This window comes from Vanessa atalanta, chromosome 16 (assembly GCF_905147765.1).
Source record: "Vanessa atalanta chromosome 16, ilVanAtal1.2, whole genome shotgun sequence".
Classification (NCBI taxonomy): Eukaryota; Metazoa; Arthropoda; class Insecta; order Lepidoptera; family Nymphalidae; genus Vanessa; species Vanessa atalanta.
Window position 1 is genome coordinate 3,428,276 of NC_061886.1, and position 22,949 is coordinate 3,451,224.

The 22,949-nt window shown below is 32.7% G+C and overlaps 3 protein-coding genes across 10 annotated transcripts in view; all 3 read right to left on the reverse strand.

Moving 5' to 3' along the window:
• Positions 1 to 6: 6 nt before the first annotated feature.
• LOC125069730 (1,4-alpha-glucan-branching enzyme) lies at positions 7 to 9,567 on the reverse strand. The gene is made up of 14 exons (XM_047679290.1): positions 9,357 to 9,567; positions 6,018 to 6,187; positions 5,652 to 5,869; positions 5,135 to 5,279; positions 4,961 to 5,051; positions 4,457 to 4,666; positions 4,051 to 4,122; positions 3,634 to 3,805; positions 3,042 to 3,251; positions 2,477 to 2,648; positions 1,972 to 2,156; positions 1,029 to 1,166; positions 335 to 448; positions 7 to 265 (listed from the first exon to the last, which is right to left on the reverse strand). Exons 1-14 carry the CDS (start codon positions 9,467 to 9,469, stop codon positions 215 to 217), a joined length of 2,061 nt encoding a protein of 686 aa, XP_047535246.1. The 5' UTR covers positions 9,470 to 9,567; the 3' UTR covers positions 7 to 214.
• Positions 9,568 to 10,481: 914 nt separating this feature from the next.
• LOC125069894 (39S ribosomal protein L41, mitochondrial) lies at positions 10,482 to 11,108 on the reverse strand. Its single transcript, XM_047679498.1, has one exon. The coding sequence runs from the start codon at positions 11,027 to 11,029 to the stop codon at positions 10,541 to 10,543; it is 489 nt and encodes a 162-aa protein (XP_047535454.1). The 5' UTR covers positions 11,030 to 11,108; the 3' UTR covers positions 10,482 to 10,540.
• A 788-nt stretch (positions 11,109 to 11,896) lies between these two features.
• Positions 11,897 to 22,949, reverse strand: part of LOC125069824 (NAD kinase-like) — a 35,437-nt gene continuing 24,384 nt past the window's right edge. For 5 of the 8 annotated variants that reach the window (XM_047679409.1, XM_047679411.1, XM_047679407.1 and 2 more), the window contains exons 2-9: positions 21,257 to 21,340; positions 20,609 to 20,738; positions 17,204 to 17,398; positions 16,905 to 17,007; positions 16,079 to 16,276; positions 15,390 to 15,547; positions 14,897 to 14,979; positions 11,897 to 13,639 (exon numbers count right to left, since the gene is read on the reverse strand). In XM_047679409.1, coding sequence (XP_047535365.1) covers positions 13,426 to 13,639; positions 14,897 to 14,979; positions 15,390 to 15,547; positions 16,079 to 16,276; positions 16,905 to 17,007; positions 17,204 to 17,398; positions 20,609 to 20,738; positions 21,257 to 21,279 — 1,104 coding nt within the window. In that variant the 5' untranslated portion in view covers positions 21,280 to 21,340 and the 3' untranslated portion in view covers positions 11,897 to 13,425. Of the gene's footprint in view, positions 13,640 to 14,339; positions 14,423 to 14,896; positions 14,980 to 15,389; positions 15,548 to 16,078; positions 16,277 to 16,904; positions 17,008 to 17,203; positions 17,399 to 20,608; positions 20,739 to 21,256; positions 21,341 to 22,217; positions 22,267 to 22,949 lie in introns of those variants that run through there. The other 3 variants (XM_047679413.1, XR_007119861.1, XM_047679408.1) reach the window with 3 other exon arrangements.

A 22,949-nucleotide genomic window follows, 5' to 3' on the forward strand; every position in this document is an offset into this window, starting at 1 on the left:
CAGCCAATTTTTATATTGAGCGATTATAGACTTGCAATACAGATATTTCTTAGACTATTAGCATTTTAACATATTATTTAACATATAACATAATAGCTACTTTTAATAGTAAATAGCTTATATATAAAATAACTGAGAGTTGTAACCAGTGCAAACACGTTAGTATTACTTTAAAAAATACACATTTAGCTAGCATTTAGTTATTTAAATAAACTTATTCTTCGCAGCGAGCATACGCAATAGCAGTGCGGCACGGGATGTAGACCTAGAAGCAAAATATTTTATGAAATAAGCTGAAAAATAACACTTACATATCCTCATTTGATAGAATTACCTGTACTGAATCGCTTCTGTTTCCCCAAGGAACACCCTGTGTTAAATGAAACTCGCCGTCAGGTTCCACTCGTCCAAAGCCGCCATATTTTTTGCTGTCAGAACACAACACTGCCTGAAAACAAAAACACATAAATCTTTTTATTACATTTTATAGTCCTACACGTCTTGATAGTAGATAGTTCACCAGTTGGGATCCAAATAGTCCGAATACTGAGAATCTGGTCAGAAAAGAGAGTCCACGTAAGGGCCTATAATATCTTAAAGGTATCTTAGGACATCCTGCAAATGTCTGCTTAGGGAAAAAAGGATTACGTAAATCACCGTCCCGCGCGGATTACGAAAATAATATGAGATACAAAATTTAGTTATTCAATATCAGTAGAGCTTTTCTGTTAGAAGACACTCATAACTCACACTGGAATGTCGAAAAGTGATATGCGATATTGTATATAGAAATAACGCAGGATACGCGCCCAAAATACCGTATTAAGATATTCTAAAAAAACTCCGTTTTCAACATGTCTTAGTTCTTTCAAACAATATAATGCTGGAAAACTTGAACTAAGTTTTTGTTATTAGTAAAAATAATTTAAAATTTAGACGAAATTATCGAGAATTAAAAAAAGTCATTACAAAATTAGGGTTAATTATAAAAAAAAGTAAATATGAATATTAAAAAATATAAGACATACCTGATATTTGCCAGGCACGTCAACTCCCACCCGATAGTCAGTGAAGCTCTGGTAAGGATGGAAGTTGAACACGAATAGAAGTCCCGCGCGTTCGAATGCGATCACCTTGTCGCCTTCATGCTTACACGACACGTACGCCTAAAAGTATAATAAATCAGCTCGTATGTCCACTAAGATTCGTTTTATGATGATATGAAGGAATATAAACAAACTAAGCTAACAAAACATTTACTAAAAATAAATATTTTTCCTCATGTTTTCAAAACTATTTCTTGGATTTTGGGCTTTGTTTTGGGAAAACCCGTCTGTGTAGGTACCATCATAGATTCTACCGCCAAGCAGCAATACTTTGTATTGTTATGTTCCGGTTGGAAGGGGAGTGAGACAGTGTAACTACAAGCACAAGGGACATAATAACTTAGTTCCAGTCAAGGTCTATGGGCGGCGGTGACCACTTAGGTATCATCAGGTAGTCCATTTGCCTGACCACCTACCTACATTACATTTTACATACATACAATTAGTAATTTATGTTTATAATTAATCTCGTGCTCGGCGGTGAAGGAAAACATCGTGAGGAAACCTGCATGTCATAGCATTTCAACGAAATTCTGCCACATGTGTATTCCACCAACCCGCATTGGAGCAGCGTGGTGGAATAGGCTCCAAACCTTCTCCTCAAAGGGAGCCTTAGCACAGCAGTGGGAAATTTACAGGCTGTCCACCTACTTATTTCATAATTATTATTTTTTGACCAAATTTAGGTGAATGAAATATTTAAAAAAAATGGTTGTGTTTGTCCTTAAATATACATAAACATACGTTTAGCAACCCCAATTCTATTAGTGCGAAACTTGGTGTTACTATGTTATATTAAAGACAATAGCACAACTAGTTTGTGTAAATAAAACATTTATAATAAAATAAATGACTAAATACTTACGGGATTACATCTCAACCAGCCATGTTTCTCCTCGAGTGCATTCATGTCCTTGTCGAACTGGTTGAGGTACTTGTATTTCAGGAGCTGATCGTCCACGAGATGCCACTGTCTGCGCGCGTAATGGTACGACGAGTTGTTCCCTTCACGTGGGAAGTCCAGCCACTCGGGGTGTCCAAACTCATTACCTGAATGAGATATTTTTTTGTTTAAATGCATTGACTTATATTTAACCAATTCGAAGAAACATTCTTATGATTCTGATTATTAGGAATATATAATATTATTAAAAAGTACTTATTTAGTCTATGTCTAAATCTCGTTGTCTCTGATTGGATTGTCATCCGCCTAGGCGTCGACGAGTTGTAATGTATGAGGAACCATGAGCCCGGCGGGGTAATGTGTGTTACCTAGTAAGTTAATATCGTCGGCAGTGAGTCTGATGTGATGTGAGTCGATGTGATCATGTAGGACGACGTTACGAATAGTATGATAAAATCATTCTTACCAATAAAGTTAAGATACGCCTCTCCACCAAGCACGTTCGTTATGAGCCGAATCATACAATGCAAGGCGAGTCCGCGCTCGATGACCGGGTTGGATTCGCTCAGCGTACTCATGTGTGTGTACATGGCGGCATCCATCAACCAGAATGCTATAGTTTTGTCACCAACCAAAGCCTGGTAGTGAATGGATAAAATAATATTAGAAAATTATTCCTGTGCCTAATTTGTTCATAAAATGCCGTCTACAGATAATACACAGCACAGAATATATAGATCATTTTAATAAAAACCAATAACTCAACCGTTTCCGTAAAGTAATATGAGGGCAACATTTATATAGGCTGCGCTAAACGTGCTCACTAGATAATACTTCTGCCGACGGTAGGCTGTTTTGCAACTAAGAAGGTTTTAAGACTTTGTAATTTTAAACAGAATATTATTTACATAAAATATGGTAATTACATACAAAACACAACTAATATTTATAAATAGCAATGCATGATGTATTATTTTAAAAATAGAATTTCGAAGATAATTCAATTTTTAATAATTTAAATAGATTTCTACCTGGTCGTGGCTCTCAGCGTAGGCAACAGTACCCTCCAACCAACGCCTGTTAGTTAAGGTATGGACGATGTAACCCATCTTCCAGTCTTCATCTCGTTCCTCTTTCAGCAGCTTGATCCACATGTCGGGAATGGCCATGCCTAGCCGGTAATCGAAACCAGTGCCGCCCTCGCCCACCGGTCTACCAGACGCCGGCATTCCTGATACATCCTGAAAGATTATAAAAATTTATTTCATCTCATAATAATTTGAATCAAATATGACTAAATATATAAATGCGTAATTAAGAAAGTGATTTGTGCACAGATTGTTATGAAACTTGTCATTGAATTAACCTAAAACCTGGAGATAAGGGCATGCCCTTGATGCATCATACGTTACGGAATTTAAAAAAAAAATTATCATGCCCCAAGACGGAGCGAACAGCTCGACACTTTTTTTTTAAATTATACATTATATAACATTTGATATCATATTATTTGTTACTTTTATTTGTTTTTTGGCATTGCTCTTTTATTTATAACAAAGCAATCAAGCAATATTTAGTGTTGTAATGTTTCGTTTGATTTTTATTTTCAATAAAAAGGTTTACCTCTGCAATAGTGATGGCTCTTTTATCAATGGAGTGTATGAGTTCATTGGCCAACATGAGGTAGACGAGCGCCTCGGTGTCAACATTAAGGCCGAAGTACTCATCGTAGTGGCCCGAGAAACCTTCACCGATACCGCGACTATGGTACAGCATGGATGTAACGCCATCGAATCTGAATATTACAAATTTCGTCATTAAAGGCGGGACGGGATACGGCGGAATTATTAGAAGCAATATCATTGAAGTTCATTTTCTTAATTCGAAAAAAGAAAAGTTATCACATTGTGTGATCAAATGCATGCCTGTTATAATTACTGTTGTTGCAAATGCTGGCCTTTCCTTCAGAAGTAAATATTTTCGTTTATAGAAACATTTATCACCAAAATGTTAATGTAACAACACTTAATTTATGCTTACCTGAATCCGTCGAATTGATATTCTTCCTGGTACCATCGAAGATTTGATAGTAAAAATCGTAGCACCTCGACTCTATAAAAAAGAGTATTCATTTCATATATCACTTTGTGTCATACGAGATCTATCATTTTAATTTATTACTAGTCAAATATTGATAAAAATTAGCAGAAGTTACAATTAAAAAAAAACATAGAACTTAATAACATAACCTTAACAGTAAAATTTCAAAAAAATTGTCTCGATCACTAAGTATTTTGCATAAACAGTCAGAGGCTAACCACATACCAGATAAATTCTGTCAAAAAAGTCGCAAGGTTTGTCAGTATTTATCTTAATAGGAAAAGATCACCTTTTAATAACTAATTGTAATTCTGTAATTGTTTTCTTTATTATTATAGTAACTTACTCGGAATAGTTGAACAGTCGGCTGTCCCACAGGGCGTGCGTGCCCCGCGCGCCGTCGTGGAAGTAACAGGCGTTAGTGCCGTCGAACTCATTCAGTCCGTCCAGAGTGTTCTTCGAAGCGTGCGAGTGGACTACGTCGAGCATCACGTATAGACCCAGCTCGTGAGCTCTGTCGATAAGTTGTTTCAGCTCGCAAGGAGTGCCGTACCGACTAGAAAATTTACCAATTGGAATTATTATTATTTGGCAACTAATTTTTAGTCACGATTCTATCATTATCAGACTTTAGTGAACACGACAACCATATATATAAAACAAATTCCTTCCACCGCGTCGGTCTGAATGTCTGTAGACGATAGATTGGTTGATTGGACATTGATGGTGAAGGTTTAGGTGGATAAAATTATTCAGCCAGTATTTGGTATACATATTGAGACATAAATCAAACAGCCAATGCGTATCGTTTAACTAAACTGATTAAAAAATAGAAAACCCAAAACCTCACCTGCTAGCTGCAAAGAAACTCGTTACTTGGTATCCAAATGAAGCATAATAGGCGTGTTCCATTATTGCCATCAACTGAATTGCATTGTAACCTGCAAATGAAATGAGACATAATGCTTGGAACATTTTCAATGACTAATATACTAGCTCTTGTATTTTATTCCGTGGCGCATACCTAAGTCTTTAATTCTAGGTAGCACATTGTCCTTAAATTCCAAATAGGTGCCAACTCTTCCTTCATTGGTAGCGATTCCAACGTGACACTCGTAAATACGCAAAGACGCAGGCCTGCTTACTTTTTTGTGCTTGAATTGGTATGGCTGAAGAAGAACATTTATTTGTAGTAATAATACTACATTATATATTATTATTCTATAATACACAACATTATATAAATACACATAAACGTGTATTTAATGCGTAGATTTTATGTTTTTGTAATTATTGCAACATTAAATAAAAAAAAAATATGTAGATATTATTTTAAAGTCTGGAAAGTATAAAAAACGTCTAATAACAATAAAGGGTTATTTCAAAACATCAGTTAGTAACATTTTGTCAATGGAAGATATTCCATTCAAAAACCGAAAATAGTAGATCAAAATATGTCTTAACTTTTAATTTTCATAAAAAATATCAATATATGCATAATCATTTAAATACAAACATACTCTATAAGTTTGTAATGTTACCTTTTCAGGATTGTAGATGAATTGCTGATACGTAAATCCCTCAAATGGCTTGACGTAATTCGCCCAAGGAGACACCCTGTACAAGTGATCATTTACAATGATCTGAACCCGACTGCCGTGCTTGATGGGGCAGGTACCGTCCGGGTTTTCTGGTATGTAGAGTTCCCATTTCCCATATTCTAACTTCCTAAATGGATGGCTCTTGGGGTTCCAACCATCTGGAGGTAAAGATGAAACGCTTTAGATAATGAAAGAATGTGATGTGTTTTAATGAGGAATGTCATTAGAAAAAGAGGCGTAGTACTAAAATTGGCAGGCAGTCAAAGGCTGACAAGCTGACCAAAATTTTTATGTTAAAGTACTTACTGAAATCTCCTTGGAGATGCATGGAATGTGCTCCTGGAGCCCACTCTCGCCAAACCACTGAGCCATCTGCGCCGAATTGTACCCCATAATATCGGTATCCTGTAGTAAAAGCCTCCAATCCTCCTTCCCACGATTCAATCTTAACCCATAGGTCTTTGAAGCAGGCATAACTTAAAAAAATGATGTGATACGTGTTATTTATAAGAGAGTCGAAACATGGAAAAAAAGTCTCAATATCTTTTATTCAATTCAAAGTTTGTCGCGCTTTGTCTTGGCTGATGCAAAACTGATTGGATATCGCAAACATTAAAACCAACATTTTTAAAATCTAACCGTCAACGTTATGAAAATATAATCACACTAAGTTTTTAGTAAGTCATTGTAAGTACTAGAAAAAAGTACTAGAAAAAGTGTAGTAGTGTAGGTTATTGTTTCTGCCTTTTCCAAAGTTTGACATTATAGCTAGGTACTAGGAATAAATCTACAAATAGAAAAATTGCTAGAATATGTTACGTCTTCTTATTTGCTCACGGATGTTTGCGATGTTTTTTTCTTTATAGTATTTTGTAAAAAAAATACCAGATATGGCTTTTGAGCCACCTATCACAAATATATAAATAGATACTATGGCACAAATACCAACATCAATATTGATAAATTTAAACACAATAGGATGTATTGTGCGTGAACGTTTCGTTATTAAACACGTATAAAAAGGAAAATTAATGTTTTTAAATAATATTATAAGATATAATATGACATGATAACATTCAGAGGGAAAACTTAAAAACTGGGTATAGTTTTTCGTTGCATGTATGGTATTATATCATTAATAGCAATGATTTTAAATAAGAATCATGGCAAAATACATTAAAACTTAACCACTGATATGAGGGCCTGACAACAGATAACACACAAGCCAACTAACACTTATCAGAAAACGCAATTTTAGTGATACTTTTTTGGATTTGTAGGGTGATTTTTTTTGTGGTAAAAATATATTTTGGTCGTTTTGGTCATAATGTAAATTCAAACAAAGATGGAAAAGCATACGTGTTTCCTAAAACTTCAAAGATATTGGAATTACATCTGCAATTCCTGAAAGAAGAATATTTACATGCACTCTGCAGTGTGTCAAGTAAATATGTTTAGAAATTTCGGTATTTTTAAGCTATTAGTGGACTTATGTGTTAGAATCTATTTCTTTTTATTATATTGTTTAGTATGTTTATCCCATCCCAGAAAGCGTTCAAAATGCTTCTGTTGCGAAATTTTAAAAAATTGTTGAGGAACGCTTGTGTGCGAAAGGTTACTATACAATTAGTGAGTTTATGTTTGATAGCACACCTTGGGAATGAAGCGATCGCCTCCTGGCTGTTTCTGTTCCAATACAATTATGTATGTAATTAATTTGACGTAAAAAAAAAGACCCGCTGAGTTTCTTTCGCTGGTTCTTCTCAGGTCAGGGTGTTTCCTTTTCCGAACCGGTGGTAGTGTTTAATTTGACCATCAATAAGAAAGTGTAATACTTCTATATTGAATAAAGGAATCTGAGTTTGAGTTATAATTGAAAAAAAAACTTCCGTTATGTTATTTCAAATTAAGTAAATGAGGCTGATTAGTTATTTCGAGTTGCTTTGATCGAAAAATTGAAAAATTAATTGAGAAGTTCAGAATGTATTTTTAAGTGAATAAGTTTTTTTTGCAAGGCACTAACTGCATTAATCTTTATTTCAAGTATTATAATCCCTATGTACCCGTTAAACACAATCTTATATATTAATAGTGAAACCGATTTTTGTCCCAGTGATTATGGGGCGATAGCTGCATATAAAAAATCGGTTATGGTCTCATTTTGAAGAGCTCTAGTCGTAGATGTGCAGAAAATTAATTAGGATTTCTCTAAATTGTTACGAATTAACAAATATTTTCTTTTGGAAAACAGTTACTGGCCGGTTAGAGAGCGGCGCTATAGATGTATAAAAAATTAAAAACGTAAACGAACAATTCTAACTGAACTATGTATCTTGTTTATTTGACATTAAATATTCAATTTAAGAGGTTTTTCATTTTGGCGCCAAATGAGGGACGTGCAGACTGCAGTTTACAATGAAATGAAATCAAAACAAACATCTCATAGGATTCGAAATTCCTAAAAAAATATTTTAAATAAACGCGAAGTTTCGCGTAAGACCCAGTGGCGTAGCTAGGTGGACAAGGGCTCCGGTGCATAGAAAAAGAAACGGGCCCTCATCCCCTCTTTAACTTATATTGCGCTTCAAAATTATAGATTGGAATAAAAATAGGATACAGGATACATTGAGACGAACATTAGTAGGCTAAATCTATATGTCATCTCTATTCAAAGCTAAGGTTAGAGGGCCCCCTGAGCTCCGGGGCCCTGGTGCACTGCACCACCTGGCCCTACGATAGCTACGCCACTGGTAAGACCCACTAGTTATTTGTAAATTCATTTGAGCGTACGGGCTTGTTAGGCACCCGTGTTGGTACTATCATGAAGAATTATTGACGTTGGTGGTTAAAGGTTAAGTTTTTTAATTTAATTATTTTTTTTAATTAGCGTACTTCGCGTTTTATGTTAACGACAACATTACCTTGTAACTTGTTTGTATATTTTTTGAAAAATATTTATGGTGGGTCATATAATTACAATTTAACCGTTAAAAATATGCTTACGATATTATGTTTACTATTCACATAATATACTTACAAATAGCGTAGATTTCGTCAATACCAACTTTGAACAAAATAAATAAATTATTTACTTAAAAGACGCTACGAATATGTAATAATTATTCAATTGAGCTATTTATGTCTTTAAATTATTCTTAGATAAAATAAACAAAATAACATCTGTTTTGTTATAAACATAATAATATAGGGACCTGAGAATACATAACACATTCTAATGTAATGTAGTATTATTTTATATTGTTTATTGCAACGACCTCTAGTTTGACATTGAAAATGTCATTTCTGTTTACCGTAAGCATATAAAGCGCTTTATTTTTAAATCGACATTTAGGCTTTTTTGTAACATGTCAAATTCCAAATATAGAAAAATGAATGACATTAACTATTCACTGCTATTTTATTTCTACATAAAACAAAAACATAGTTTTTATATACGCATGAAAATAATCTAGATATGTTAAGTATAGTAACATTTATCAAGCGCTTTATCGCTTGAATATGTGATCTTCGTAAACAGAAAAGTTAACCTACAATAAAGTTAAATTTTTAGAGATATTTGTTTCTACTTCAACAAATATAACATAATAGATTTATATTTATGTATAGAAAGATATGTAAACTTACCGTCGTCTGATTTCTCGTTCATAAGGCTTCAAATAACTATCTCTTTCGAATAATTTTCTTAGATCTGGCACAGGGACGTCCATCGGATCCATAGCGGAATAATTACCACCCATTATATCTATGTAGGTAGGTATATATAAAAAATTTAACGAGTCTATGCGCACGCGCCGCAAAGTGCAATAATCACAACCGCGCGAAGCGATAAATGAAGTTCAAATAATAGTAAGTCAATATATTGAGATTAATTTCATATTACTGATAATAAGGGTCAACTGTGTCAGTTTATTTTATGTAATTTTACATTATGCTTAATTTAGAGAACTTATTATTCGTAATAACTAAACCAGAATAATAAAGTAATATGTGTTGTGTTAATATTAGGTAAACTGTTTATAGTAATTTGAAATCAGTATTTTCAGTATAATTTTAAACAAATGTATGTACATTATTAATAATGTATATACATTTGTTTAAAGGTATTATTTTTTTATTATTATTATTAAAAATGTTCAAGAGTGTTAATTTTTCAAATTATCTAAAATTTCTAACATGAGACCCAGTAATAATAATGTAGGTAAATTTAAATTATATTTAACAAGGTTCTGCTTTTCTTTATATAAGACTTTGATGATAGAATGATATGAGATAGATGTATATGTATTTATCATATATTTCATTTACTATGAATTAGTTATTAAATGGTGTTCTGATTTAAATATTGTTATACTTTTATGTAGTATGCATGAAATAATGGTAGATTTACCAGGTGGTTTAGTCTAGGGTGGCAATTATGAGGGCCATCAAATATAGGTTAATTACAATAACAATATTAAGATTGAAAGCCACGAGTTTAAATAATACAAATCAACAGACAAATCTGTATACCTGTGTGTGGGAGTATATTATAGATAAGGGTGGCAAAAATTAACAGCCTGTACTTGGGAATGTGTTTTGCCACCACTGATATGAGTAGAAATTATAAGTACTAAAAATAAGGATTGTATGTCAATCATAAAAAAAAAAAGAATTTGGCATGCCTTTCTAAACGTATCATGAGTACATAATTATATCAATACAGCTTTCTAAATTATTTGTGAAATTATGAACCATATATCATTTTCATGTGTTTATTATTATATCATACAATTTAACTACATACTAAGACTATATCTTATAAATTACAACTAAAATATATCAGAGCCAGTCCTCTTAGCTCTGTGAACTGCTTCTTCTGGCTGCAATTTCTCTTCATCTGACGGCTCTAAGGGTTCTCCATCTTCTGTTAGTTTATTTTCTTTAAAATCAGTTACAATCTTTCTACTATAAACTGCATCGAATAACTGTTGAGCGGTAAATTCGCTTTGAATAACATCCTCAGCTTTGTATGAAACATAGGGTTTTAGATCACAACCCGTTAAGTCGGGAACAATAAGTTCAGGAATCATTTCGGGTACTTTAACAAAGCGGCCGTTCAAAACATAGCCTATATCACGAACCCCACGTTTGTCGATTTCTAACTCGGGTTTTGGACCTGCCTGGTTCTGTTTGTGTAATCGGGACCCCCTTTTATTAGGTATAACGAATTTTCGGAAATTTCTTTTACCTTCACGGGGAGTAGTAACAGAAATATTTCGTTTGATTATTAGATTAAATAATGAAGTAGTTTTCGACATAATAAATAATTCAATCGTGAACAAAAACAAAGATTTAAGTTTAGGTTATTTATTTGACATAAGCTGTCACATTTTTTCACAAATGCAAGAGTACTGCACTAAACAGCCACGATTTTTGTGTCACAAATCTGCTTACGTTTAAATGTTTAAAATCATTGATATATTCTTACTAAAGTAGGTAATAATATAAGAAATTTACGTTCAAAGGTGTCGTAATGTCAAGGGCCAAATTCATACTTGTTCGTCTTCTAACTCCGTCTTTAGACCCTAGTTGTTATTTCTAATAAATATTTAATTAAAGTAAAAAAAAATATCCTAAATTATAGTGTACTATCACTTATTGTATATTAATACTTGCCGTTTTTCAAAAGTTTTTGTGTAGCTTACCCATGGGATGAAGCAAAACTTGAAATATAGTACTATTAAATAATACTACTAAAAAACTCTTATTAAATTCACAAAAAATGCAAATAAAACTGCTGTCTTATCAATTCTATTAAATAAAAAATTTTGGGTTGAAAATTCCTAAACCACCGCATCCAGGTGCAGTCTATTTCGAAATGCGCTATTAGAGGTGCATCAGAAAATTTTGGTGGTAAAGACTTCAGCAGAAAATAAATTATTTAAGTTGGTTTCAATCAATCGTTATAGAATAAGAATAGAGTAGCCTTCTTAAACTTTTACTTATAAGCTGCTTTATAAATATCTTAATCTCTGTTACTTACATAACCTTAGGTCTTCTTAGAAAAAACACCCTTCCACTTTTTTTAAGTGTCATAGAGGTAATGAAAATAGTTTTTTAATCTGTGGTTTTACTTTTTATTTAGTACTCAGTTTGCAATTTATTAAAAAGAAAACAAAGAGATATAGGTCAAATCTGTATAATTTATAATATTTTAACATTAAGACATTATTACTCTTCCACATTATAAAATTTCAAAAATGAATTCACAAATGAAATAGATAAGAATAGATTCACTAATCTTATAATATATCCAAAAAAAAATAATGGGGCCGATTTACATATTAACTAAGTTATTTCCATTACAGTTTTAGTTTTGACAAAGATAGCAAGTCCTTCCAAATAAGATTTACTATGAGATTTTGTACTACTGAATCAGCACCACTATTTTAACTTTCAATATAATTTATTGATATTAAAATGTATGTTATGAGATATTTATTTTATTTTATGTAAATGTACCTTTATATTTTTTCCATATAAAGCTTATATTTAAAATCCCAAAAAAGTTGTTCATAAAACATTTTTACAATATCCCCGTATAATAAATATACTGTTTAATAAAATATTCTTCGATAAGAACTTACAATATCCATTTCACCATTGTGTATCAAACAAATACGCTAATACTTAAATTACATACATATTCAATAAAAATTTTGTGCATTTAAGCTATAATTCACTGTTAAAATTTATATTGGCACTATTTCGTTTCATGTAGCACCTTAACTTAGTATGTATTAGTTATCATATTTATTTGAGCTTAATACAAAAATAAGCAACAAATTCAAGGTGGACTATACAGGTAACTATAATATCTGTTTGCTTTGTACATTTAAACAATGTTATGTACAATAATTTCGTTGAAATCAATATACATATTTTTTAATTATAAACATACCTAGTAACATTATCAAAACATACCCAAGAAAGACATAACGCAATATAATTTTTATTGTCCAAGGGAATGTGTAAAAGTCGTCGTATTCATGTAGTTTTATTATTAATTATATTTCATAACTATCACAAATTGCACGAAAATGTGCACACTAAAAACTTTATACATTTAATTTATCTTTACAAATATTTTTTAGAATAAAATTACTTTTAAAAGAACAATAGTTTAATTACAAACAGAGATTAATTTTTCGAAACACATTAATTTTGGGCTAGCAATATTATTTTATATTTGAAATAATCTACCAATTATAAAGTGTCTGTAAAATAAAGAGCTACTTGAAAATGATTGGACCCAATGTATAATACGTTTTTTTATAAATTTATCTATCAGATAAAACCAGCCATAGAACACTTTTTCGGATTATTGAATATTCACCACGCCATCTCAGTACAACTGTCAAATCTCCAAAATAATATAATGTAATTATAACAATAAATAAATATGATTTAATTTTATACTTCTTATTTAAATATGTTGTGTGAAATGCAATAATACAAATTCTGTAATATTGGAGTCTGTTCTATGGTTCTTTTTATAAATTTATATTATACAAATATGATTTGTATTAAAAAAATTAAATAATTTATTTTACTAATTTGAGAATTAAGACAGTCAGAATAACATAATTCATTTTGTATATTATGTTAAAATAGAATAAAAAAATTAGCCCGTCTCTGTTTAATTTTTAATCTGTCACGTGTCAGCCGGCCGGTCGTCGTGGTGGTTGGCGTCTATCTCCTCCAAGGTATCGCTGGACGAGTGCGTCATGTCGCTGAGTTCGTCTATTTGTTTCTGCTTCTTGCGAACGTTCCAATGCAAGCACTCGGCGAGCGAATCGAACCAGTCTGATATTTGATCCTGCGCGCATATTGATGGCACCGGGTACACTGAGGTCGTTACATACAGACTAAACGAAACAAATAAAATATCCAAAAATTAATAGCTGAAAAGTTTATATACTTAAAATATATTTAGTTTTGTATAAAAAAATCAGAATGAAACTAGACTATCGATTAATGCCCGGTTTCTATATTTTAGATTCAACGAATCAATATTGTACATAAGTATCAAGTCTTCCCTATAAGTATCGCATGTATATGTGAAAAACATATACATGCGACTTAGAATTGACATCATCCTATTATATTGGGACACTTTTTGGGACGCCCCTTAAACAATTCTACAATCCGTAAGCAGAACGAATCGTTTCACGAATATAGTAATCGGACATTAATTATATAACGTTAGTAACAACTTCAAGCTACACAAATTAATGACCATACTAAATAAAACATGCAAACACCAAGCAAAGCGCAAATATGTGAAACAGACAAAAAAACAAAACAGAAAGCACATGAAAAGGGACCTATCACAATTTGAGTTCACAAACATCACAAATGGTTTATTATGAATTTTATGCGAAAATCCCGCTTCTATAATAATCTCTATTGTGTATTAATCACAATAACAGCTTATCTTAAGAATAAATGTCAACATAAGCTTCCCCTTAGTTTCAAACATGGCTTCTCCACTCCAAAGGTGAAAAAGAACGTGGAATAATGAATATAGCGTGATTTTAAAACTACCCTCCATAACCCTTCCTTTACCTATCTCCTGGCCTGAGTATCAACTGAGATCGTCCGTCGAACGATATGCTGGCCAAGTTACGAGCTTCTAGACTTAGCTTTATCTGAAACAAGCTCGTAGGTTTAAGTACAAATTAACTCTATGTTTTTATACGCTAATGGTAAAAGGACACTAGAAACGTCAACCCGTGATAGAAGTGAAACGTCACACACGTAATTTTGAAACTGTGGCTTTTAGGCCATCGAAACTTTGCTTTGATTACTTTCCATTCCGAATTGTTTTCTTATACATAATACATATTTGATTCATAAATAAATATTAACCTTTGTGAATACCATTGTTATTAACACGTCCATTGATTCTGACACAAATGAACAATTAAATGATTGTAACACTACTATAACTAAATGTACTAAGATGTCATACGTAACCGTTTACGCGAATGCTAACGCTATATTTATACATATACGGTGATATAATTATAATGATACAAAATTAATAAGATGTTTTAAATATATAAATAAATGCTGATAGCAAAGCGTTAGTGCCTGGTAGAAAGTTCTGGATTGTATGGTACCTATCTCCGTGTTGCAACGCTTGTCGATTGCGTCCGTCGAACGATACCCACATAGCGTTACGTGCCTCGGGAGATAATGCGATCTAAAATTAATAATATCAAACTAAAGTTCCGAAGCATTTCCAGTTTATTACTTTGAGCTTAAAAATATAAATTGCGAGTGAGGATTTGAACTGTTTTGTTGGCCGAACGCAACGGAACGTATTGGTTACCATTACTATGCTGTCAACCATACTATGAACACAATGGTGAATTATACCAATCTTTCGTTAACTATGAATAAGGCTGTTTTTCAATAATCACATTACCTAACTCGATATACAATCACCTTCGTCTCCGACACGATAATTATAATAAGTAACGATAGCTTTTCGAGTATAGTATATTCTAGGATCAAAGTAATAAAATTGCACTTCTTCGGAAAATACTTCTTCGCCCCAGGTTAGAGATATCATAAATAGCCGCTTATCGTCGGGGACGTGTCGGCGGTCACCTTGAGCTCGACGCCGGCGGGCACGACGATGGGGCGGAAGGACAGCGAGTGCGGGCAGATGGGCGTGACCATGATGGCGGGCACGGACGGGTGGATCATGCTGGCGCCCGCCGCCACCGCGTACGCCGTGCTGCCCGTCGGCGTCGACACTATCAGCCCTGCAACCAGCGCACTCGTGTTACATTGCGGGGTTGTGGACACACGTGTGGAATTCGCCGCCGAACAGAGGATGAATTGTGTATTATTATCACTAGATACAGAGCTGGATTTGAAGATATAGAGACCCTGGGCCACAAATATTCTGTCATTCAAGTTTGTCAATAATATATTTACCCTTTTCATAAGTAACTTTTAAAACAATTATTAGTAATATTCTTGCGTATCCACCAACCTCCAGTGGAGCAGTGTGTTTTGGAATATTTTATTATTTTTCAAACAAATATTATCGTGAGCAAATCCTTGAACTGCGCAGCCAGCGATTGGTCCGTCAGTCGATGCCTGTCGTCTATTGGGCTCTCACTTGTCATTTGGCTATTGTTAATTGGTCGAAAGTGTACATGCACGAACTTGCTCCCACTACTCTACTGCCCATCTGTGCTCACGACTCGAACATATATGTTTACAACACCTGTTGTGTCCAAAATAAACTTATTCATGTTATTTTAATAAATCCATTTATTTAAACTCACCGTCGCCCTGCACAGAGGTTATGTGTTTGCCGTCTAAGAAGAGATCGATGTTCGAGAGATACGGCGAAGGTCCTCGGTCGACGACTACTTCGTTGAGAACGAGTATCGTCGTCGGTTTTTTCTTTTCTTTCCCATCTTCGGTCGTCTTTCGGAGAACGACGCATTGCAGACGCGATCTTAAGGTCAACGCTGCGTGACCTTGAAGAAAATAACCAATCTGTTTGACCCTCAATAAAGCAAACATACTTTCGTTTTTACAATAAAGATGCTATAAAATATATTGTTGAGGGTATTCCTAGACCTAGGTAAGAGGGTAGGGTAGAGACCATGACATATAAGTAGGAGCAACTGTGGTAATTGTTACTTATTACATTCTATTCGTTTCACAAGTGACAGCCCTGTGGTCTGTGAGCTGTGAATACCTATTTCTTGTTTTGTATATATAACCTATATATACAATTTTCAATTTTCCTATCCTTTAAATTAATTAAATTACTGGTGTGTATTGAAAAATTTGAAAAATATTTATGGTGAACAATTAAAATTGTTGTTTTTTTATGATATTTTCACCTGATTGACAAAAGTATAATAACTATATTTAAAATTTTATTTGAAGTTACATTTCTAAATATTAATACTAAAAAATATCAGACATTCGTAACGCTGGCGGTGAACCGAATGGAGTATTTTTCACTTTTAGTACAGTCAAACTCAGATCATTATTAACGTAATATACATATGATCATCGAATTTGGCGGGAAATCGAATCCATTTCATAATTTACATTTATAATAAAGCTGAATAATAATGAAGACGTTAAACTTACCTTCCAGAACATTCATGACTTGATCCTGGAAATTATTGAACTCGAATGGTGTTAGGAAACCCAAGGAACCCAAATGGAATGCCATCACTGGAGGAACTGATTGCTGAAAAACATTTAAAAAAAATTTCTCAAAACATTAAATTTATTTAAAAAAAAGCGCATTAAATAAAGTTTGTCTTTACGTATGCATATCGCATATTGAGATGTGTATGAATATTGTCATAATTATCTTCGATGATCAGTTACGGGGTTTACTTAATTCTATATAACTTGGCAACACTCAACCATGACATAATTACCTGAAACAAAGAGCTGGCGTGTAACAAGGTTCCATCGCCACCGAGACATATTATGAAGTCTATCTTGTCTGTGAGGTCATCAGTGCCGGCCCGGAATGTCATCAGCCGCTCTCTGACTGACGTGAAGTCACCGTATTCTTTAAGTAACGTGTCATCAAGCACCGCCGCTTCGACGAACACAACCATGCTCTTGTCCTAAAAAATATATGTTAGAAAATATATAATACATAATTACATATTGTTTCCTGCTTGCCGGTACATGCCCCATACATCCTTAGGTCGGACCGATAAAAAGTTATTGGGGTTTTTAGTTCACCCCGGATTTGATTACTTTGGCTGAACTTGGCCTATGGAAGATTTCCGCCCCTTGCTCATTGCAACTATTTTTTTTTGCGAGTTTGAAATTACGTAATTACAGATGCTTAAGGACTAATTTACTTGCAATAAAACGAAAAAAAAACCTCATCAAGTTTTGCCGCGCCCTAAATTTCGCCGTCCTTGGCCCTCGGCCTCGGCCAATAACATAAATATATAATACGAATATATTTCAATCTCTAAACCGTAACGTATTTTCCTAGCCCGGGGGCTAGACTCAAGTCAAATATGGCATTATGTCCCCCAAGAGATCGTATTTGTAAGCTAGTAAGATTCCTTTTTGCGCAACGTAAGGAAGATTACTTATATTATCCTCAGAGGGAATTGAATAAAATAGAGAGATATAAGCAAACATTGAGAAAAATATTTAACGTGATTTTTGCTATGTAATATACATTTAAATAATATTTTGCCGAGCATTATACACGTATATATTTTCTAACAGACAGCAAAAATATATTGTTAATTTTTTAAATTTATATTTTTAATTAAATTAAACGAATATTATTAAATAGCATGAATTGCAAGCTGTAACTTCAATTAAAATGAAGCGCAATAAAATTTCTAATAACAGTAATTTTTATTTATTTTTTATTTTGCAATTAAATAAGAGAAATTGGCATACATTAGTAACTTAATAAGATTTTCTTAGACATATTATACATACAATATATATTTTTTTAAATTATTTCTTTGTTTAGCGACTAAAGATGTGATACCAATAATATGTCGGTTGATTTTATGTTATCTGTATTGACTTATCGAAATTGAATTGATAATAGGTTTATAGACAACTATAATATACAGATATTATATATATTACGGTCATTGCACCACGTACTGTCTCATGTTTGTGATAATGTTCAGTTTTAATACCATACCGGTTTAAATTTAAATTAACATTTAAATTTATATTAAGGGATATAGAATGTTTTATTACGTATCACCTGATGACCAACCCCCTAAAACGCGACTGTAGTTGCGGGCAACAACTAGTACTATATAAATATAGTAAAGTGTAAGAAAATCAAAGGTAGGTTGAGGTTAGTTCGTAGTTATGCTGCCCGAAGCAAACGTTCGCTTTGCCGCAATTATCACGCGCTAGATCACGATATTAGTTATTTAGTGTAAAAAGGTTTTAGTGGTTGTATTAAATGTAAGTGATCTAATTATTAAATTAACGTGAAATGATTTTTGTTATTTTGTAATTGAAAATAAACTATTTGATATAGTGTTTTGTATTACAATTGCCGCCCTCAAAGAACGTTAATTTACCAAAGCAACCAACTGTAAACGTCACACGGCTGGACATAATTATTCTCTGTTTGAGGAGATGGTTACGAGCTTACACACTTACAGGATTCCGCAATGTTTTCTTTCACCGCCGAGCACGTGATCATTGTGTATAAACACAAATTGAGAATATTAAAATTCAAAATTTGAACCCACAATCTTCTAATAATATTTAAGGTTGTAGTTATTTGTGTCAACTTAAAACCATACGTATAACCTAAAATACTTGATGGTAGAGCTTTCAATCAATCAATCAACATATACTTCATTCAAGTAGGCTTTTACAAGCACTTTTGAATCGTCATTTAACAAACTATTTAAAGTAAAGCTACCACCGGTACACTATATCTATACATCACTTATTCTACCTTAGTATAATTGTATTCCGTTTAAATAGTAAGTGAGCCAAATTACAGGCACAAGGGATATACCTTCTAATATGACGCATTAATGTTGTACGGAACGGTGAATTTTTATTACTGTGCCTATTGCTGTCTGGATGGCCGTACCCACTTACCGTCAGGTTAATTTTATTTTCATTTAATATATACGATAGAAACGAAATAATCCAGATGTGAAAGGTTGGGTATAATAAATTAAGTTACAATAAATCAACGAACGCGGTTATTAGGTAAAGCTACTTGACGCACCTTTATTACGCAGTCGTTTGAACGCAACCGATATTTCGCAAATGGATAAATACTACTAACCTTACCTTTGTCTCTTTATTTTTAAAATTAGAAGAAATACTAGTATATCATACTACATATTATTATTAGCTTTATTTTTTTTAAATTATAATTCTAAATTTAATATAGAGTCGCTATTGGTTGATGGCAGTTGATGGCGCATTACGCGACCAAAATGCGTTCTGTATTAAATTAGATTTGAAAATCGAACTGTTTGCGTAATATCTACAATATAAAATAAAAAAAAAAAAAACAATAACCGACTAACAATTTATTCTTCAAGATTAAATGGAGCCAAACAGGAATTACATCCAACAAAAAATTACCAAAAAGCTTCACAAATTACTGAGTTCTGAGATAACAAACATACAAAAAGAAATACAACCGAATTGATAACATTGATAAATTGGCGGAGAGATACTTAGAGATCCTTTTCAAATCCGCAACAACGCAAAGACATAAATTAAAAAAATAATTAAATATGAATATTATTTTCAAAATTGATAATTTGTGTTTCAATTATTTGATGGATTATATTGTTATGGAGATGAAAGATAAGATAAATTTAAATCTGTTACTTAGTTAGGTAATACCTAACGATAAATGATTAATTAATACTCAAATCGATACGGATTACTTTTTATAATCCAATATTTACAATTATCGATCGGACAATGACATAGAAAAAAAAAATTAAGAAGTTATTAATCAATAACTTAATACGTGGCTTCAAAAGTACTAAACTCTTTCGTCACACCCTCGTAAAAATCCATATTAGTCAGGGGCGGATTTCCCTATAGTTAGGCACGGGTTTATGGAGGCAAAATTTTATAAGATATTTTTTAGTAGTCATGCCCTCTGCTGGCCTACATGGCAACTTAAACATTCTTAAATGTTTCCATAGCACCTTGCACATGAATTACAAATTTAATTCTTAAAAAAATATTATTTTCAAGGTTTTAAGGTTCAAGAAGACAATCTTCAATAGATCGAGAACAGCCAAGGTTTTAAATTTGATCTTAATACTAGTGCAAAACAAAATACTTACATGAACAAGCCAATGAACGAGCTGGACGAATGGGGCTAGTATAGTAGCATCGTGGACCTTCTTTATGACGAGGACTGTTAGCGGCGGTTTGTACCACGTGAGACGTTGAGACGCCGGGTCCTGGATTTGCCTACAAATATCAAAATTATTCAAATTAATTGCAATTTCATTCAATTTTCACATAATTTAGTTCATAAATCAAATATTACAACATTTAATTATGTACATCTAATATCCATAATAATGTCGAACGATTTCGGTCACGGCGCGTCCAAGCTCAAAGGAAACCAGCAAACTACACAGGACGTATTAGAGTGCACCAACCATCACTCTCATAATCCGACACTTCTAAAAGAGAGGCAGTTAAAATTTCTGTGACACACACAGTTACGAACTCTACTTTAGATGTTTATTTATCTACATCAATAATGGTTTACGAATCTATTCAATATTAATCTTAAAAATCGTAATATGATATTAGCTGAATCGTAATTAATAAATTCACGCACTAGTATAAGTATATTCAGCCCAAATTGACCCACCGTTGAACATAGGCTTTTTGTCTGACGCGTCAATTCTCAAGGACCTGTGATAGGCGCATGAATTTTTTTTATATTAATTTTCTGTAAATATATATATTTAACTTACATAACCATTGCTGAGTTCTTCATTATTCTGCCGCATGGTCCAAACTGTTGTATTGGAGACGGAGCGTTCAGAGATCTTGTTCTCCTGTAACAAAAGAATTGCTTATTATATATGGATGTATATTGCATGAGATTTTCATATATTTTAGGAAGAAAAACGAATATTGGCACTGTATTTGAAAAGTGATAAACCACTTGTATGTCGTCAACTATTGAATATAAGATTTTACGTACTTTCTGCCTGTAATTACTCGGAATTACTCAATCTTTACGCTAACGCACACACACACTTCAAAACAGTATAACTCGGTACGTATACATGACTGGCCGTTAAAATGCAGTCGCGGCCAATATGTCTTAACATATAACGCATTATTTTGTATTTCAATCAAAAATATAATTGCAGGCTCTATGCTTTTACCATTTTAATAAAAGTATATTTCAATTTTTCTAACATATTCCGATAGTATGATGTATTAGCGATATACTCGTAACTTTATTTAACATTTACATACATAAAACGAATACGAGATATTGACACAATGAATAATAACTACAAATGTAGACAAATATGGGAAATTTATTAAATCATAGTAAATAAACATTCGTTAAAGTAAATACACAAATGTCTAGAACTTAAACAATGTTTTTTAATTTGTAAAATCAATATATATCTATATATAATAATAAATCTGCAGGTATGTATGTAACCGAACTTTTCTTAATTAGTTGGGCGATCGACGATTTTTATTTGTGTGGTTATATTGGTATATTGGACCCACTAGTTGGCGCCACGATCGAGATGTTAATAAAATTATTATTTCACGGACGAAGTCGGGACGGGCACCCAGTTATATCTATAAATACTAGTATCACCGTCAATTGCTGATAAATTCGAAGTGCTTGATATATTTTATAGTGGGTTCACAATTAAATGTTACGTTATGATTAAACAAATCTACCTGAACACATTATACACGTCCAACAGTCAGCACGTCGAGCCAGGAACCACTGATCTTTAACTCCTTGGTCGACTAAATAAATACATATTACATGTAATATTGAATTCGTTTGTATTATACAGACTGTGATTATTATGACCAATTTATTTAACTATATCAAATTTACTTTGAAAAATTGACAAATTTATATTTACTTAACAGAGTTCTAAAGCGTAGGGAAATAAGCCCTTAATAATTATTGTCAATTAATAGAGCTAATGTTTACTTAAAACTATTTTTATTGCTATTTAACTTCTCAAATTTTAAAAGGAGGTTCATTGCATTGATTTAAATTTATTTTAGAATTTATATTTTTTAAAAAAATTCTGCTTCTGTCAAATTTAAAAAATGTTGTTTTAATATATAATTTTACGTGACAAAACTAACTCGAGGAATATATGGGCTAATATTTTAAATTATTTTAATTTAAGACTGGAGACGCTTATCGAATTATTTTTGTTAGACGTTGAAAAAAACCAATTCAAGCGTTCAAAAACAAAAAGAATCACGCTCTATAATAACCAAATCAGCGGCACACAAGCGGTCGGTATTGCATTAACCTTGTTATTGTTTTTCCAGAAATACTATAACGATTAATATATCGCCAGTGTTGACGGAAAAACTAAGTAAATTTTGTGTAATTTACGCGATTACATACAACTGATTATTTCATTGTTTTATTAGGGTAATATT